At 37.5% G+C, this 20,620-nt stretch overlaps 1 protein-coding gene across 1 annotated transcript; it reads right to left on the bottom strand.

The window, feature by feature from the left end:
* Nucleotides 1–1,043: 1,043 nt before the first annotated feature.
* LOC134843874 (uncharacterized) lies at nucleotides 1,044–12,229 on the bottom strand. The gene is made up of 7 exons (XM_063860190.1): nucleotides 11,603–12,229; nucleotides 10,890–11,061; nucleotides 4,200–4,355; nucleotides 3,572–3,896; nucleotides 2,874–3,073; nucleotides 2,141–2,425; nucleotides 1,044–1,711 (listed from the first exon to the last, which is right to left on the bottom strand). The coding sequence occupies exons 1-7, from the start codon at nucleotides 11,932–11,934 to the stop codon at nucleotides 1,253–1,255; spliced, it is 1,929 nt and encodes a 642-aa protein (XP_063716260.1). The 5' UTR covers nucleotides 11,935–12,229; the 3' UTR covers nucleotides 1,044–1,252.
* Nucleotides 12,230–20,620: the final 8,391 nt, after the last annotated feature.

Raw genomic sequence — 20,620 nt, 5'->3', positions numbered from 1 at the left:
TGTAATTTGAACAACAGTTTTTTTAGTTTCAATTTTTGGTTTTTACAATGAATTGCAACAATAATTGAAGTTGCATCAACAATTGCAGCAGGGGCTGATCTAGGATTTTCTCGAGCGTAAGTTCAAAAGTTTTTTCAAAAGTTTTGTTGAATTTTTTTGTCGACCAAATTGAATTTCTGAGCAATCGCAGAACAATATAAAGAACCTATTTAGACAAAAAGTTATGCGCCGCTAAAAGGGTTTGTCCAAAAAGGCGCGTTTTTGGGGTCAGTTGGCCAATACAAAATAGTAGTGAAGGGGTCAAATCCCTGAAAAAAAGAACATCCACCCCCCCCACCCTTTCCCCTAAATTTGACACTGAAGTGTAGTCTGCTGATTTGCAACACTTATTGTAGTTGCAGCAGTCTTTTTTGGGTTTTCATTTTTCGAGTGTTTTGAATTGCAACAATAAGGCAGTTAATTGAATTGCAACAATAATCGTATTTGCAACAAAGTTTGTACTTTAAAGAACTCAGCAGAAGTTTTTTTGGATAAGTTTCTTCTCTCTCCTCCGTACATTCAGAAACCTTTAATTTCGAACAAACATTATTTTTTTAATTATGTGGTCGGAGCCTTCTGTGATAATAGCACAGGAGCACGTCATCCTTGTTTCGAATAGCGAACGCTCGAATGCTCATGTTCAGTGTGTCCAATTTTAGTGTACATTACTAGGTGAAACTATGTATTGTGTGAATTATAGGCTGATTCCGCAATAAGGACGCCCTGTTTGATCTTTCTTTGTTTTCTTTAATCGTTCCAAAAATAATTAACACGTTTTAACACTTGTCTCTAGATGCCAGAGACCTAAACACTCCAAATTGTGCACCTATCCAGGTCTCGTAGTGCAATAAATGTCAATTTGCTCAGAAAGTGTTGTTCTAGTATGCTCACTCGTTTAAAAACCCGATTTCATGTGAAAAAAAAAAACTCAATTTATGCTGTCTTTTGGGCTCCGCGCATTTCAATTTAAAATTCGTTCTTCTTAAAGCGAAAGTGACAAAAACTAAAGTTTCCATTTTCTTAGAATTTCAGCAGCATTCTAAGCTTATGTTGTCTTAGCAAACTTGACTGGAATTTAAAAAGTTGCCTTTTTCACAAATTGTGTAATGAAATGCTAACAAAATGGTAATTTTATATTAAAATTTGCTGTCCAATTTCGTATTGGAAACTTGATGATTATGCGATGATGTCAACTATCGTTTTTCGTTGTAAATCACAGATTATTGACTCTGTGAATAGTCTGAACAAGCTTCGGCAAATTCTGTTGCAACAGCCTGCCAGTTGACAAATCCAGAACTCTTTCTGTGTATTTTTGCATCAGAGTTCGAACCTCAGCCGGGGCTTCGGGCGGAAACTTCGTGTTTGTCAACAAAACTGGAATGATAGGTTTGCCGACTGTCATGGCTGTATAGAGATCTTTGTGACAATTACTCGAGTGTGAATACTCTTCCGAGAAACAACACAGAACAACAGTGCATTTTCGGATGTTCCTGATGATTTGATTCTGAAGGTTGTCGAGTTTGGCGGGTTCGAAGGGTTTGGAGGCGTGGCTGCTTGACGACCCTTTAGAGGAAGAAGGTTGGCTTCTCTGAGGAGTGGCTGCTGAACTGAAATCTGCCCAGCTTGGGATCCCGTAGTACTGCAGAAGTTCAGACAGTTTGTAAGCTTGCACCTTAAAAAGGTTCTTGTAAGCTATGATTGTAATCCAGATTTATCAAAGAATAATGCTTGTAAATGTTCAACGCGGCTATCTTAGGCAAGCTTAGGTGTTTTGGCACGGATTGCTTAAGCTGAATATCACAGAAAATCACCACAAATAGAAACCTAAAGTCTCTTCTAGTTTAAACTTCCCATTGGTTTATTTTCTGCGCTGCATTATAATGGGTGATAAGAAAGGTGGTTCGAGGTTCGTGATCAGTACTTGCGAAGGTGAGGTAACAATTCTCAGCCCAAAAAATACCAGAAAGTACATGTAGGTCTTAATCAGATGCAGAACAAAGGTTCTCGCTAATGAGATGAACAGCTACAATGTTGTTTCTTTTCCTCGGCAAGACAATTTTATTGGTCTTATAAGATGATGTTCTGATAAGTGCATGCTTACCTGAATATCCCAATGATAACTGATAAATACAGAGGGAATCGCCGAGTTCGCATCCAAGTCTCCGAAGGAACTGGACTCCAGGAAGTCCACCAGGAACCTGATATTTTCAGTCAACATATAAACATACTCTTGCTGGAGGACTACATTGGAGGGAATAGGGTTCGCAGGAGTGACCAGGTACTCCACTACTTCCATGTCCTGACCAAATGATGACATGTTTAAAGTGGCTGCAGGTTTGTCTTGAAGGATGGCTTTCAGACCTGGTCTCATTTTGGACTCGATTCCCTGTAAATTTAACAGCTGTATTAAATTTGAAAATCAATTAAGATATTGCTGAGGATCCTTTCAGGGCAGTGGCGCATTTAAGATTCTCGAAGAGGAAGGCGAATTTTCAAAAAATCTCGAACATTTTTTTCGACTTTTTCCAAGTGACCAAATTGATTTTCAGAGCTCTCAAAAATCACTTTGAAGACCCTATTTTGACCACTTTTTTTGCCCGCAAGCAAATTTTAAGAAAAAAAACAGGCCAAAAATGGCGCTTTTTAAAAAAAAATTTTTGTGAAAATATTATTAAGAAAATTGCGCCTTTACCGCTCAAAATGAGTATATATGGCAAAGGCACATTTAGAAAAATGTTAGGATCGGGCAGCCAAAAGTCGAATCCTTGAGAAAAGAAGCGTCCACAATCCCGAAATTGAATATGTTTTAAATGTAAGCTTTCACGAGCACATGCCTCTTCTCGAACGAGAATGGTGCACAAGTTTCGTTCCATCCACTCGACAAACACTACTTCGTTGTACACAAAGGGAGAGCCGGCTCCTGATTGGCTGACGATGACGAGGAAGTTGCTGCACTGGGCCATGATTGGTCCATTGGCTATCAGGAACTCCTCTCTGGATGCACCCAGTTTCTGATGGTATGTCACATTGAACCCTGTAATAGATAAATATAGTAATCTTGTGTTCATATTAAGGGTACATTCAAATGATCCGTCGAGAATCGAGAGTTATGTCATCAAAAGAGTCCGCATATTTTTCCAGGTCACTCAATCATTTTGAGAGGGCAAAATTCTTTTTTGACCTGCATTACAACGAAACTGTTGAAAACGTATGCAAGCTTTTTGTCAAAATTCTCTACCCAAAAATTGTCAAGTGCTCAAAAATCCTTAAACTATCCTTTTTGGCACATATTTTTTCAGCGGCAAGAGATCACTGAACACTGAAACACAATTGTTCGACTGAAAAAAATTCCAAAGATACTCTTAAATGTCTCCTTGCTGGTAGCGTGGTCGGCATTTCGGTTTGGTCTTTTAAAATCTTTTTGTGACAACATAGTTAACAAAATTTTCCCACATTTCTAATGTATTCAAAACAATCCTGACTAATCAAAAGTCAAATTTAATAGCCGAAATTTTTTCTGTGAAATTTTTACCTTTTGCAGTAAAATACTTCTGTACGTTGAACGCAATCGCGATGTCTTTCGGGTCGAAAATGATGTAAATTGTGGACGGTTTCTCTTTCGTGTTACTCAGCCTACAATGCCAAGCCTCCTCTCTGTTCAAATCCTGCTTCAGTCTTTCTTGAACCAGCTCTGGGATCTTTTTGCTGATGTGTCGCTTGTCGATCAGCAAATAGTCGGTCAGTTCCTTTTCGCCGAGTGAAGCGAGTAGAAATCCGTCAATTTTTCGCTCCAGGAAAGCGTCGGTGAAAAAATCAGAGACTCCTTTTGACCTCAGCCAGTTTTGAACGTCGTTCACCTATGAGTTATCAACTAAGTTATTCCTGAATACTTTATACTTTTAATTGCTTATGACGTCACGGGCACCGAACTTGCCAAAAAGCATACCACCTGTGGAAACATTGAAACAATACAATAAGTTGCGCCGAAGAATTTTCTGTTTCCTAAAAGAGTGAATTAATAATTTGAAATAAAGATTAAAAAGCCAGTTTTGTGTCTTTTAATCTCATATGATATCGAATGCGCCGTGTTAGCTCCGCTCCGGACCGTTTTGAGAATAATTTGCCTTCTACGAACTTCATTTTTCAACGATTTAACTCACCTCCCAATGGAGCAATGCTTTCTTTTTGTATTCCGAGTTGTTCTCCGCGCCTTCGTCCGGCGGTGCGTCGGATGTTCCGATGCCCTTATCTGATGTTGGGTTTTTGGCGAAACGTTTCTCTATCTGCGGTCCAAGCGTGCCAGTCGCGATGAAAATCTGATAAAAACTTATCATTTTAGTTGATAGATTTGGAACTAGCTAAGTCATCAAGTGTGAACAATTTAATGAAATCAAATCGCTCAATTTTAAATGAGATTGAATTGTTTTGTGCAAAATGCTTGCCTCTTTTTAATAAAAAATGGTAATTTGCTCACGATGGCAACTCTTCGCCGTTATAGCCCTTCCCTCAAATAATCAATACTCTAGGATTACAATAAAATCACAGTGCGTTAGGTATTCATTGCGTTTTCGATTTGCAAGCGTTATATATTTTGTGACATAGATCTCGGCGAGGTGTTGCATATAATGTGTCGAGAAGGTAAAACTGTCGTTGTCCAATTGTTGATTCCGATAGAAGAGATTGTCAACTTAATCTCACAAGTTAGCATAAAGAGTGGTTAGAAACAGTATCCAAGGGTGACAGACTGTTCCAAGGACAAACACCTGCTAATCAATTAGTCTAGCACCAAGAGTGAACATTTGATTGACAGCTTTCGAAATGAACTCAATTACTCTATACAACACTTCCCCTTCGATAATGAAACTTTAGTTGAGTAGAAATGGTTTCGCTGGTTGACTTTAATGACTGAAATGATTGATCATAGATGGTTGAAAAGAATTACTAGCTTCATGTTTGGATACAATTTAGACTTTAATAATGACAACTTTTAACAACTAAAAGATCACTGAGCAGTGATACCAATTGAGTTTTAAGTCACTAATGACTCACCCTCTCCCTGGGTTAGGACAGTTTTTCAGAAAGTTTTGTAACTCACTTGTTTCCTTCCTTGTTTTGATTGATGAAGTCAATCATTACGCCCCCAATCTTGGTGACCGCCGTTCTTCTGCGCCCGCTTTTTCTAGACGTCGTGGATGATGTCTCGTCCTGGCTCTCCCCCTGGCTGCTGTATGAGACCAGCTTTGCTTTCTTTGATGAGGCTCCTTTTTTCCTACTGGCTGTGATCGGCTTCGACTGGTCCCCTGGATTGGACATTCCTTGCTCCCTTGGATTTTGATTATCCAACTCGCCGCCTTGTGCCGGAATGGTGTCCTGGTCAGTTCCAACCTCGGCCTCTGGTAGTGTTGCTGCTGAGCGTTCTATAGGTGATTCAGGGGTGGTAGTTAAAGGCTGTTTGGCTCGTTTTACCGAGATAATCGGTAAGTCCTCGCTGTCTTCTGATTCAGAGTCGGTATCTTCGAAACGGCGCCCGGTCCTCTCACGTTTCTTTTTCGCAATTCGCTGTGCTAATCGTTCCTTTACTTCGCGCGGAGTCGGCGGTGGTAATGCTGTTTGAATGGCTCGCTGTTTCACTTCGCTCGATGGTACCGGTAATACCGATTTGGCTGCAATTTTAGACTTCTTTGGTATGGGCTTCGTGGCCACTCCCGATTTCCTAAGCACAACCCCATTGTCTAACGTTAGTGTATGTGTACTCTCAGATTTAATTTTAGAATGAATTTGTCTATACCTTTTTAGGTTTTTGTTCCCAGTTCGCTGAAACAACAATCCGGATGGTCCCGGTTGTCCATTGGGGTTCGCACTTCTGAGTATTGACGGTTCGTCGTCTTGATTCGCGGATTGGTCCACTGTAAGGCGTCGTGCATGGGTCCTGTTTTTGATATCGTAGGCGAGGTCTGATCTTACACTCCAGTTTGTATTAGCTGGATGGGGCATATCTTGCACATTAGGATCGGTGGCATCTAAACAAGCATTTTTTGTTTTTATAACCCGTGACCAATCCAAATTTTGCAGCGATGGTTTTCTAGTAAGATTCCGTAAAACTGTGTTTGCTTCTCTACCATGATGGGATTCAAAGGGCGAAATTTTAAGTGTCGAGTTTTTTGAGAATCTGAGGGCACCAAGGGCCCGTTCGACCATTTTCTCCATGGGTTCAGGAATCTTTTCGTGAGCAAAGGTAAGGATAGAGTTCTTAAGACTGCCAATGGTACGCTCGACGCACCCGGTTGCTCGATGGTCGTTTACCGGTGATTTAATGATTTCAATGCCCTCCCCATTACAAAAAGCTTTAATCGCGTTTGACATGAAACTAGTTCCCTGATCAATGTGGATTTTCCGTGGCACCCCGTGGTTTGATATATAGCTCTTCAAGAATTTCAATATTTTGTCTGATCGATTATTTCCACAGACCATTGCCGATGGCCAACGAGAGAACCGGTCGACCGCCACTAGCACATATTTTGGGGATTCGCTTAAGTAATTGATGGGGCCCCAAAAATCTAATTGGACTGATTCATTTGGTTCTATTGGTTCCGGTACCGATCCCAGTTGATTTTTATTTATTAACGTCTTTAAGTTCTTACCAGCTGCAGTACATTCAGGGCACCCTTCGGCAAACCAGACATCTTTTGCGGCATCGAACATATTTGATTTCCCGTGGTGGTACGCGTGGATTCGGATATTAATTGCTGACTGAAGGTTAATTGGAATTACTAACTTATCATCCATCCAAACTACGTTTTCCTTTACTGAGAAATCATTGACGAATTGGGCATAATAACGATTCATTTGAGTAACTTTTTCGTGAATTTCCGGATCTTGTGTAACAATGAGATAGCGAATAGCGCTCAGTTGGGGGTCCGATACATAATTTGATTCTATGAATTTTAAGTTAAACAGGTCAGGTAATGAAGTAGCTTTGTTAACGATCTTACAATTTCGCGGGATAATTGACATACATACAAGGTTTGGGTCCACTGGTGGTACTGTTTCTCCTTTGAATTCCGAGGGTAACGAGAGAGTTGTATTTGTGCGTATTGATCTTGTCTCTTTGGTAATGGCTTCTAGTGATACATTTGGGGGCAATTCTTCGATTTCGTCGCTACTACTATTCAGACTTGGATGTTGTTTAAGGAATTTCTGCCATTTGCGCATGCTGCGGTCCATAATGATATTTGCTTTTGAAATTTGAGGGCTGGATTTAAGTAAATTTGGATTTTGAGAGTTGGATTTATATAATTTTGAACAACTGTGTTCTGATTGAATAATAGCCCCAACTAATCCAGTGCGTATATCGCGTAGCCGTCGGCTTAAACCACGTGTTTGAATCTGATTGGTTGATTTCCGCTTACATGTTTTTCCGCCCTCTACCGAGTCATTTTGTGACGAAACTTCCAGTCTATTTATAGAATGCTTATTATCCGCTGTACAAATTGGTCCCTTGGATGTATTTGGTCCCTTGGATGTATTAAAGCCAAGCGCAGTGCGAATTAGGTTGATCTTTGCCACCGTAAACATATTATCATACGTACTTATTGGCGTTGCTTCCCTACTTGGATGACGTGATAAGTAGTCCGCCAAACCAATTTTAGCCCCCGGTTTATGCTCAATTTGAAAATCAAAAGGAATTAGTTGATCTAACCAGCGCGTTAAACGACTAAACATCGTTTTATTTTTCTTGTTATTACCGTTCAAAAGGGATATTAAGGCTTTATGATCGGTAACGATCAAAAAACTTCGGCCCAGTATGTAATTTCTAAAGTATTCAGCCCCCCACACAACTGCCAACATTTCCAATTCGTTTGTTGAGTATTTCTTTTCCGCTTCGTTAAGATATCGCGACGCAAACGAGATTGGGCGCCATCCTTCTGGTCCTAACTGTTCCAACACCGCGCCGAGCCCGTTATGGCTTGCATCGCACACTATACGAATGTCTTTGTGGATATCAAAATGCCGTAATTCAACAATGTTAGAAACGTGTTTCTTAAGGTGTTCGAACGCGTTCTGGCATTCAGGTGTCCAAATGTATTCATTATTTTTGCTTAGTAGGGGTCGCAGCGGTGCCGATGATTCGGCCGATGCCGGCAGATACTTGTGCAAACTATGAATTGACCCCATAAACGATTTTAATTGTGACAAAGTCCGTGGCGGCGTTAGCGCTTCTATTGGTTCTGTTTTTCTAACCAATGGAGTAATTCCACTCGGGGTTATTTTATGGCCTAGCCATTCGCATTCTCGTTGGGCGAATTTACATTTTGTCAATTTTAGGGACATATTTTCACGATCCAGTTTCTTTAAAATTTTCTCTACCGTCGCTATGTGGTCTATCGCCGTTCCCTTGGTTACGACCAAAATATCATCGATGAACGCATGCGCTTGCGGGTATTCAGCGAGTATACAATCCATTGCGCGCTGGAATTCCGCGGGCATTGTAGTGAGACCATAGAATCCGGTTTTGAACCGGTATGTACCCGTCGAGCGGCCTCCAATAAGAGAAAAATTGCACTGTATGCTCGTCTCAGCGTTTAGTGGCAGTTGGCCATAAGCATATGTTAAATCCATTGTTGTGAAATATATGTCTCCCTGTTTTTTTTCGCTAATCGTTTGTCCAACCGTGTCCATTAGTTCCTCGATATTCGGCATTTGGTATTTATTCTTATGCACTTGTTTATTTAGTTCCCTCGACTCGAGTGCCAGTTTCACGGACCCATCCTTTTTTACTGTTATTACTATTGGGGACACAAAATATTTGTCCGAGCATTCGGATAATTTTTCGAAATGACCCTGTTTCAGTAATTTGTCAATTTCTGCATCCACTTTCTCTTGCAACGAAATCGGGACTCGACGCCCCTTCTGTTGAACTGGGGTGAGGTTTTCAAAAAATTCGGCTTGTACTTTGTAGTTTCTTATTTTCCCTACCCTGCTAAAAAAGTTTGAAAACTGCTTACTGAAATATGTTTGCCATGAATCCAACTCCCCCTCCGGTTCCAGTGCGTCCTGGCTGCCTTCTTCAATGGACATTATGTGGTCCCCTGGTGATTGTTGCACCAACTGGAGTCCTAGTTGGGGCATCAGATCTCTTCCAATTATTGATGGTCGGTTCCCTCCGATTACTTTTATCCTTGCATGGATCTTCCAGCCGTTTGATTGTATTGTTACTGCCATTGTTCCAATCATCTGTAGTGGATTGTTCCCATAATCCCGAAAAGCATTGTCCTCCTCCGTAAGATTGTCCAGTTTTACTCCTGATGTTCCCAAAGTTTTCCGCAATTCTCCGATGGTGAAAATTGAAATTGGGGACCCGCTATCGATCCACACTCGAGTGGGTTTCCCATTGACTTTGATCGGCAATTGTGCCCCAGCAACTTTCAATTCTGTGACTCTTTTTCGTTTTATGGCCATAACCATATAGTCCCCGTCGGAGCTGCTTGAGTCCCACGAGTGCACCACTGGATTCTTATTAACCCATCCAAGGGAACTTGCATGTTGTGATGCTTCTTCGTCCGCCGAATTTTCTAGGTGATGATTGTCGCCATTCTCCCGTATCATTCCTACGGCTCCCTGTCCCCGCTGGTTTCCACGTTTTCCCCTGCAGGTTCGATCGAAATGGCCAATTTTGTGGCAAAAACTGCATGTAATCCCCTTTGCTGGGCATCTGTCCAAGTGTTCCCTGGTGAAATTTTGTTGATCGCAGTTATAACATTTGTTGTTATTGGTAGATTTCTGCCTCGATACAATCCTCGCCCTTGGTAAGAGCCCCGGCCCCTTGCAAGATTGTTCCGATAACCTCCACGGATTATTCCGACTGGTTCCGATTTTATCTGGATTCCTCCGCCTCCTGATGATGATCCTGGGGCCCCCACTGGTCCCGTGGCAACATATGATGATGCATACTTGTTACCCCTCTCGTACGAGAGAGCTATCCGGTACACTTCCTCAGGTGTTTTCGTCGACCTGCATAGTTCCTTTTGTGCATCCCGATTATTCATGTTAACAATGAATACGTCTCTTAGTATTCGGTCTTCTAGTGTTCCAAAATTGCACCGCGCTGCCAATCCGCTGAGTACGGAATGGAATTGCTCCAAGCTTTCATTGATAAATTGCTTACGAGAAAGGAGTTGGTATGTTTCATATGTTTCATTTCTTTCTTTCTTAAATTCCGTTTCCAGCGCGTCTATCATCCGTGGGTAACGAATCGTCTGGAGATCCAGGTGTGGTCGTCTTTGGTGCAGTTCATCCTGCCCCTTTTCCCCCAGACACAAATACAGGTTCGAAATCAACACCTGTTCTGATACCCGCCGATTTTTTCCGTCTACTTCCGCGGGCAAGTCAGTAATTTGGGCCTCTGTGAGTGTCGCGGCGAAGTAAAAGTTCATCGGGTTTAGTGAGTGCTTTGCGACCATTCCCCATTGGAATCTGTTGATCCAGAATTCCCACAACATTGGCGGTTCCGTGCATTTTGCTGGCCAAAAGCCCGTGATGCCCAGTGGATTCTTCCCCCCACCTGATCCTGCTGGCTGCGCCATGTCGAGAAGGTAAAACTGTCGTTGTCCAATTGTTAATTCCGATAGAAGAGATTGTCAACTTAATCTCACAAGTTAGCATAAAGAGTGGTTAGAAACAGTATCCAAGGGTGACAGACTGTTCCAAGGACAAACACCTGCTAATCAATTAGTCTAGCACCAAGAGTGAACATTTGATTGACAGCTTCCGAAATGAACTCAATTACTCTATACAACAAATGGGACAAAAAGATTCAGCTATTTTTGAATTGGTCAGTAAAAAAATCTAACTTTTTCACTGATGTTGTCTGAGTCATATGTACTCAAATCCACCTTCCCGCTGATCTGCTCGTTGATGGCAGAGGACAACTCGGCCGCTTCATACAACACCACGTACACTTTGATGCCTTTCGGGTTCTGACGACTTCGTTCCAAAATCGTCTTCAGTTCGTTCACACACTGCCTTGTAAAGGGCATTTATTAAAAAAAAAGTACTTAAAAAGCCCCTGAATCTATTTTCTTCAACTGTCACCAACTCCTATTGTACGCTATATTAGAAAAAGTATCCCTCCTATAAAAGACTCCTTAAATGATTAGGCATATTCTAAATTTCTTATAGTGACGAATTTCTTCTCCTTGGCAATTATTGAGATCAATAGCCCTCCTGCTTCCAATGATACCGTAGTATGTAATCTTATATATCACAGACTGATTGAAGGTACAGACTATTAAGCATGCAAAATAATTGAACTCAACTCCCCCTTTTAAAAATTGGGAGAGGTTATTTTTTTAAATATATTTAATTTTTTCTTAAATTTCGGAAATAGAGTTTCAGTTTTCTGAACGTTAATCATTAACTACAATCAGGGGCGGATTTTGTAGGATTTTCTCGAGAGGGGGGGGGGGTGGATTTTCAAAAAAGTTTCGAAAATTGTGTCGACAAATATCAAATATAATACTTTACCCAAAAAAAGTAGTCTCAAAGTAGAGTCAAAAGCCTTTACCTGTTGTCCATGTACGCATTTGACAGCACAACCACCGCACATTTGCATTTTTCAGCATTCTCAAGTCTCAAAGACATCCAACTAGACGTGAACAAACACTTCTCGTGGATGTCAAACCACAAGTCGTTCTCTAAATTGTACTCGGTTTTCAGAGTCGACACAAACTCTGTCACAAATTTCCGCTCCAGATAGTCGCTTTCGGTGCTGTGTGAAATGAAAACGTTCTTCTTGATTTTGGAGGCCTTGGAGCTTTTCGATTCGCGGGGTTTCGGGGTATTTTGAGGAACGTGATGAGACGCTACGCCAGTCTCACTGCTTGATTTCGTCGCCATTGTAAAAAAAAGATGATAAAACCAATCAATTCAATGTTTTTTCTGCTGATACTGATTTTATCAGTTATAAATTGAGTAAATTAATAAGAGATTCGATTTAAACTTTCTTTTTTAATGAGGAAAAGCAAGTTGATAAATTAGGATTTTACGAAGTCTAAAACACGTCGTATAACTATGCAATGAGATTGAAAATATACGAAAAGTAATTTGAACAGAAAATAAAGTAATTTCTTCTTACATGTTTTTTCGTAATTTTATGTTTTACGTGCGTAGAACGTTAATGTTAGCAAAAGCTTACGTTTTAAAATAGTTTGCTTTCAAATTTTCTAACTTAGAATCAGAAAAACAATGATTGCTTTTCATCAAAACATGTAACTTGAACAACATTTTAATAACAATTAAATGCATTTTTCTTGTCTGCCAATTTTTTTTTGTGACTAGACAAACAATATTTGTCATGGAAATTCTTCTATTATGTAATTTCTGCTTCGTAAAGCACTTTGTGCGTGAATTGAGAAAAAATTTGAGAACCGTATCTGTAAATTTTTATAAATCTGTTCATAGCAGGTCACTGAAAAAGGAAATATTGTTTGACAAATGTACAATAATTTTTCCTTAGCTTATAATCTGCACCAAATTGATAGATTGACTGAAATCAGAGTACAGGTGTTCATTTGATCGCATTATCTTGCCATTAAGTTCTGAGAACGAAAGCCTCAGAATTTGTCTTGTAGCTTAATATTGTTTTAGTTTCTGGATAATGAACAGGCTAAAACTAATTTCAAAGAAAAGCAAAAACTTTGCAAAATTTGTTTTAAAATACAAATGCTGAGATTCTAAGCTTATTTTGTTTCGAAATTGAGCGTAATTTATTGTCGATCTTAAATTCCAAAAACCTTCAAGATATCTGCGGTGATTTTTGAAACAACCCTTAAACCCTTTTTTTTCTCACACGCAATGTCAGCTGTAGGATCGGTGATCCTAACACTTTTTCGCCAAACTCAGATATAGATTAATTTGACAAACGCATGCAGCATAGTGAAGGTTAATGAGTTGTACGTAGCTTGGTATTCACTATCAAATACGAGAAGTGAAAAGTACACAGACGGTCGAGTCCCAAAATAAGTCCAAATCTTGAAAGAATTAGTCCCTCCTATGGTTAAATCTAAAAGACGGTTACGATAGTGATAACCACCCCCTCCCAATGGAAACTAAGAATTTTAACTTGATGAATATCATAGGACGGATAATTAGGATGATTTGACCCGGGCATGAAAAAACCCGGACCCCTAGGACACCACTGGCGCAAGTGATAACAGTTTCCGGAAGTGCAAATAATCTTTTTAGAACTCACTAACAAGTGGTTGGAATGGGACCAAAGCTTAATTTGTTTTAGGCCTAATTGACTGAACCGTAAACTTGGAACCCCAGACCCCCTTGACCACTACTTCCGGTGTTATACCCTAAGTGAATAGTCCCCACCCCGACTTCCGGAAGTCGTTTCTCGAGTCCAACTAAACGCAGGGTGCCAAAATTTTGGGATAAGATAGGTAATGTCAAGGAACATCATGTTTTAAGGTTTGAGCCAAAATCAGCGTTTGGACCGGAAGTTGATAACATTGGAGAAAAACACCCTTGAGACAGGAACTAGGCAATTTACGCAAAATAATGAGTGAGGTCATATTAAATTATAGCGGCAATCGACACTATATACAAATCCCGAAAAAAGACCCCCTCTGAGTTAAACTCCTCTGACAACTCCTTTTGTTGTTAAAATTCTTTTAAAGGGAAAAAGGATAATGGACCGTAGAAATGTGATAATTTGGGAAGTATTAATGGTAAATGAGTAAAATTTGGCAGGTAGGACCCCCATGGGACTCCAAACCCAAACATGGAAAACTGACCCCGGGTGACCTTGAAATGACCTTTGGGAATTTAGGGCCAAAACTGCATGAAAACCCCAGAATCAACGGGAAACGGATGTGGGAGTCGATCATGTTACTTATAATTGGGAGGACACTTATCTATTAGGAACATAATCAGAAGCTGAAGGGGGTAAAGTTCTACATTTTGCATTGTAACAATTAAGTAATAGACTAACTAGAGTAGACTTGGCAAACATTGGGTTCAGCTTTGCTTGGCGATTAATCTATCAGTAGAAGTTCAACTAGACCTAGACTAAAAAAATTAGTCCCACAGGATATCGGCAGTGATAGTAGCGCGGGATAGAACGTAGGTCTCCTAAAATATATGAATGGGTGGGATATTTACTTAGCTCCCACGAGGTGAATTTTGCCACAATTTAACCCCCAATAGACAAATTAGGTTTTCCTTGGTAGCTAGAAGGTCGGGATTGGAATAAAGTAAAGATGGGAGGTCGGAACGTTAACGGGATAACTAAAAAACAACCTCGTGATATCTGTTAAATAACCGTAACCTGGTTGAGAGATGAAGTCAGAATTGATGTTTTCAAAGTTTAGCTAGAGATACCTATAATTAACATGGGAGTTAGGATCAGTTTCGTCAGTGGACGAACTCATTTAATACCTAACTTAAAGGTACCAGAGAAAATATCAGGACTTTAAGGGACGAACATAACTATAACAAAAACTAAAATTCAAATTGAAAAACATAGCAAAAGGTTAGCCGTACGTTAAACAAATTTGGCTACTAATGAGAGTAATTGGGTTCTAAAATTTAGAGAGAATACTTGGTACTGAGTTAGAGTATTCTTCTTTCTCTGTTAATTAGAGAACAAAATTTGGTACTAGTGAGAGCAGTTGGTTCTCCGTCAAAATGAGCAGTTTTTTGGAATTACGGAGCGTAATTGAATGTTTATAATTCTCTAGAGTGAAATAATTGTTTCCTTGAGTGACGATAGTTGATAAATTGCGGACCCTCTTCTCTTGATTAGATGATTAGATTAAATTCTGTATATTAAATACTCAGAGCCTTCTGTATTTGGAGATATTTTCATCTAATATTAACTACTAATAGAAACTCTTGCAATTGCGAGTGCGAGCAATTCAGCCACAAAAGTAGTGACAATAAGCGGCCAGCAACATAGTACGACACAGAACAATTCCCACCAACTTAACCCTTACGTAATTTTGGATAGTTTGAATCTCGGTTGAATCACTGAATTCTGTACACAAGGGACCACTTTGCGGTGTCGTCAAGAAAGCAAGAGTGACAGGGAGAGAACGAACCTAGAGTAGCAATTGCCTAAATCTACATCAAGTACTTAGTCTTTTTTCTCATCATAATTACAAACTTTAAATGTTTGTTTTTCAATCAAAATTAGTTTCGCTCTGATATGAGCACTATTTCTTCTTAGAAAAATAAAGTATTCCGACAGAAAACACCGAGACTTGTTTTCGGCAGTGACTATTTTCGGAAAAAGTCGTTTAAGTTGTGTATTTTTTTCTACATGTCTATTTAGCTGGAAAACAAACCTAACCCTGTTGTCTTTCACTAGATTGCAAATAGGAAAAATGTATTTCAAAATATAGCCTGTTACTTCGAAGAACACTCGCAATAGAAAAAACTAGAGCCTAGGTTTTTTTCAGCCCAATTTGGCCCCCTCTAAAAAAATTGTGTTGGGAAAAAAACTGGTATCATCATAAAGCTCCACAGTCTCTTATTTCCGATTGCAAAAAAAATCAAAACAAAAACTCCTCAGACGTGAAAAAATAGACTTTTTCTGTTTTCCGCTTTTAAACTGAATGCAATAAAGTTTGCATGTTTCTTACGGATTTTTCTTTTTTTATCCCAGTGGTTTTTTTTGAAAGCCATCGGTTAGCCCTGGCATTGACCCGCCTCTCCGCCCATTCATGTTAAAAGCTAAAAGTTTTGCTCTTCAACTATATTATCACTTTAAAGCACTCAATCGGATAGTTTTTCAGTTTGACTTCTTTTGGTTGAGCAACAATGACTATTCCTTCTACTGTAGGCTCACAGATTGTTCAAAAATAGAGATTATTTTTTTAAACAGCAGTTTTTAGCAGTTATAAACATGCGTTTTAAAAATAATTTTAAGAAATTTTACTTCTTCATCAGTGTTTTTCAATCGCTACAGAGTTTTTTGAGACAAAAAAGATTCTGGAAAATTATCAAGACATAGCTTCATATAATGATCGATCATAGTGAAATCTAAATTAAAATCAATTAAACTTTGTTACTGGATTATTATCGATTATATTCTTTAAAAAAATTATCGATATCAAATTAGATTTGACAATCATTGATCATTATGGGCAGCAATGTCCTGTAAACTATCCTTAATCAATTTTTTCCTAATAAGATATGAATTTTGAAAACGCTGATGAAAAGTTTTATTTTTTGTTTGATATTATTAAAAACATGCTTTCAATTTTAACTGAATAAAATAAATGATTATTTTTCAGTATTCTGCCCCATTCTGTGAGCCTGCAGCAAGAGCATTGGGCATTGCTGTTCAAAAAATTAAAATCAAATTTAAAAATTAACCAATCAAGTGCTTTAAAATGATAATATAGTTAAAATCGAAGATTGATACGTGCTAATTCGCGAAATTCATTCATATAAGAGCGTAAAACAGAAAAAATTAGACCAGTTTTCTTTCGAGTGTGAGACAAATTTTTTAATGTTTTTTGGCTTCAATATGATACCAAATTATTTTCCCAAGGAACTCTCTTGGGGTCTGCAAAGTTGGACGGAAAAGCAGGCTTCTCCGTATTTTTTCCTTTTCCTTCCGGTTCTAATGCACTTTGATTTAGAATTTTTAAATAAAAGATTTGAACATCTGACCTTCTCAAAAATTTTTCATTTTATAATTGCTGGTTTTAATTAATTTAAGTATGTCTATTTTAACTTTTTGCCCTTCTCTATTACTAATCACACTAAAAAATTCAAGAACAAATTAGAGCTTTGCTTAAACTTAACTATAATAAGTTGCAAAAAACTGAAAATTATAATGGCAAAAAGACAGAATCTTTACTATATTTAAGTGCGAGTGACAGCTATCTACCATGTTTAAGCATAATAATTTTTCGTGTTCAACGAAAGAGTTTTTCCATGTTTAAGCTATAATATATTTTGCAATGCTTGAGAAAATTTTCCACTTAGTTTTGCGCAAGGTTATTATTTTTTGCGAGGCCAAATTAAGTCTGCCTGCCTGTCTGTCTGTATACCTGCTTTTTCAATTAACTTGATTATCTATCTACCCGTCTCCTAATTTTTAAGTTTCAGCCTTCTTTGACTTATTATAATATGAAATGCAGGCTTCACTATCTCGCCATGTTAAGGCGTTTTCAACGTAATAATTGCATGTTTAACAAACGAATTTGTACACGTTTAAGCTATATCGTATTTTGCTCTGGTTAAATTTTTTTTTCGATTTTCCAGTTTAAATTCTGTGTTTATTTCATCATGTTTGAAACTAGCAACCTAATAGTGGGATTTTGTCAGAATTTTCCCAGGTTTTGCGATTCTGGCCTAAATATATGAATAACCAAATCCTTTTAGTTTACGAGATAAGCAATTTTCGAGACTTTTCAAAAATTTTTAGAAAAATTATTTCTGAAAAATTTCTCGATTTTCGAAACTGTCACCCTATAGTTAGAAGCTGTCAGGGTTCTCTCAAGGGTTGCAAATCTTGCCTCCAAGTCTCACTTCTCAAATCCTTGTAGTTTGGAGATTTGAAGTTTTTTAAGATTTTTTCGATAAATTTTTCAAAAACTTAGATTTTAAAAATCTATTTTTTTGAAAAGTTTATCAAAAAAATCTTTAAAACTTCCAATCTCCACACTACAAGGATTTGAGAAGTGAGATTTGGAGGCAAGATTCGCAACCCCTGAGAGTACCCTGACAACACCCAACTACAGGGTGAGAAGTTCAAAAATTGAGAAAATTTGAAAATTAAATTTTCTAGATATTTTTGAAAAATGTCGAAAATTGCTTATCTCGTAAACTAAAAGGATTTGGTGGTTCATATATTTAGGCCAGAATCGCAAAACTTGGGAAAACTGACAAAATCCCACTATTAGGTTGCTAGTTTCAAACTTGATGAAATAAACACTGAATTTCAACTGGAAAATCGCAAAAAAACTTTAATCATAGCAATATACGATATAGTTTAAACTTGAACAAAATCTTTTGTTAAACATGCAAAATTATTACGTTGAAAACGCCTTAACATGGCGAGATAGTGAAGCCTGCATTTCATTATATAATAAATCATAGAAAGCTGAAAGTTAAAAATTAGGAGACGGGTAGATAGACAATCAAATTAATTAAAAAGCAGGTATACAGACAGACAGACAGACTTAATTTGGCCTCGCAAAATTTAATGACCTTACGCAAAACTAAGTGGAAAATTTTCTCAAGCATTGCAAAATATGATAAAGCTTAAACATGGAAAAACTCTTTCGTTAAACATGCAAAATTATTATGCTTAAACATGGGAGATAGCTGTCACTCGCATTTAAATTTTGTAAAGATTCTGTTTTTTTTTTGCAATTATAATTTTCAGCTTTTTGCAACTTAGTATACTTAAGTTCTTTTGAAGTTTAATAGATTTTTTTTGATATTACTCAAACCAAAACTCCAAAGCTTCAAAAACAGCAAAGATCTAATTTTGTTCTTGAACTTGTTCTTCGTGAACAGTAATAGAGAGTAGCAAAAAGTTAAAACAGACATAAATAATTAAACAAACAATTAAAAAATGAACATTTTTTGCGGGTAAAAGCTTTTTTTTTCAGACAAAAAATATTCATCAAACTCACGTAAAGTTTCAAATTTGCATGCAAATTCTGCTCAAAATGGCAGATTGATCTTTATAATTAATTCTTTCTTTTTCAAATTTCCTGCACCTTTTTATAGTTGGCTTTGATTGAAAATAAATCAAATATAATTGATAACAATCAAAGAAAAATACCAAAGCTTCAAAATTACCAATTTTTCAATTTTTTTGAAATCTTCAGTGTGAGCAATTTGTTTGCAGGAAAACAATCAATCAAAATTTCATGAATTATGCAAGAAATTGAATAAAATTCATAAAAAATTGATTCCATGTTTCAAACTTGTCTAATAAATTGATTTTTTGTCCACAAATTTTGTCATGCAAATCCATTATAACCGATACTTTTCTACAAAAACTTAAATTTTCGTGCAACATTTTAAACAGTTTTTGTTATAATTAGTATTTAACGGCACCATTTTTGTCAATTAATTTTAAAACAAAAGAATTGATGCTAGAAAGGAAAACGCTTTTCTCCTCAGATTTTTTATTCATTGTTTTGCGAATTACTGTTCAGTTTTTGATTAGTTCTGCAAAAATTGTTCGATGCATCTGTGTTGGGCTTCATTGTATCATGACTTTAATAGCGTTTTCGTATATGCATTTTAGAGTTCAATTTCCTTAATTTTTTTTTGTTCACGTTGGGGTTAGTTAACAAGTGAGTTTCTGACGGTTTGCCGAGTTCACTATGCTCTAATAAAAAAAATTACACCAAAACCAAGAACAGTTTATCCCAAATTCACCAAATTGGCGTTATTTAATCAACATAGCTTCCCAAAATGTTTAGTTAGGTATCAAAATGTTTTACATGACATCAAAATTCCCTCTAAAAATTTAAGTTTAAACTCCGAAATAAGCCTGAAAAAAAATATTGCCCGATTTTCTGATTTGTTCATCGGAAGTCGGAAAAAATAAGACTTAGTGGGACCCAGTTTCGTTCCCCGATTGTGTTGAGATTACGTTTTCATTACATTTTGATAGATTAAAATTTCACTTACGTTAAACTTAGAATGAAGCTTTCATCGCCTCGTAAATTAAAACTTATTAAGCGAAATTTTTACAGTAATTTGAATAAAAAATTGACAAAGTTTTCGTTAAACAGTTCAGTTGATATTTATGTTGACAGGTCCTTTATTGATATTATATCTTGCATTTTTAATGATCATAAAAATTTCATTGATTTTTTCCTTGTTTTGTGAAAGCAATTTTGAATTCTCTCTGAGCCAATTTAATTGGCTGTGCTCGTTAGACTCTAATAAAAATTAGAAATATCTCAACCATAATTTTTACCTAATCGGACAAATTGTCAATAATCAAATCAACATAACTTCTCAAAAATTGGTCGCAGGCAAACTCTAAGTTTATTCAAAGGAATCATTTTACCTGTGAATAACTTTTGAAAAGTTATGTGGGTCTAAAGATTGCCATTTTGAGATAACTAACGCTCCATATATTTCGCGCTATTGACGCGTAAGCGGAAATTTAATCCGTCTCAAAAATCGTTCCAAATTAGTTGAAGAAAACTTATTTGGCATAGTTGATTTGCTACTAGGAGCGAAGTATATGACTATGTACTTTTTATGGCGTGTGGGGGTTGGGATGACTTTCACAAAAAATCTCACAAACAATCATTTTTATTAAATTTAATTTTTCCATGTTATTACTGCTTCAAAGACCTTTAAAGCCAGTTGGAACAGTCAAGGCTTCGCCCTGATACGTGCAGTCTGGTTTATTTTAAGCTTAAGGTATGAAAACAATTAAGATGGCATAAAATGTTTCCTCCAAAATTGCTAGTTCAAATTCCGAAATTTGTCGGAAGAAAGAAAATCAAGCCGATAATATCCCCAGCCAGGAAATCGGTAATTCACCAACCCTGGTACTTTTTACGGCAACTATTTTAGCCGACAA

Source organism: Symsagittifera roscoffensis, chromosome 4 (genome assembly GCF_963678635.1).
Source record: "Symsagittifera roscoffensis chromosome 4, txSymRosc1.1, whole genome shotgun sequence".
Lineage (NCBI taxonomy): Eukaryota > Metazoa > Xenacoelomorpha > Acoela > Convolutidae > Symsagittifera > Symsagittifera roscoffensis.
Note: the sequence above shows the minus strand (reverse complement) of the source record. Positions and strands in the feature narration are given on the sequence as shown.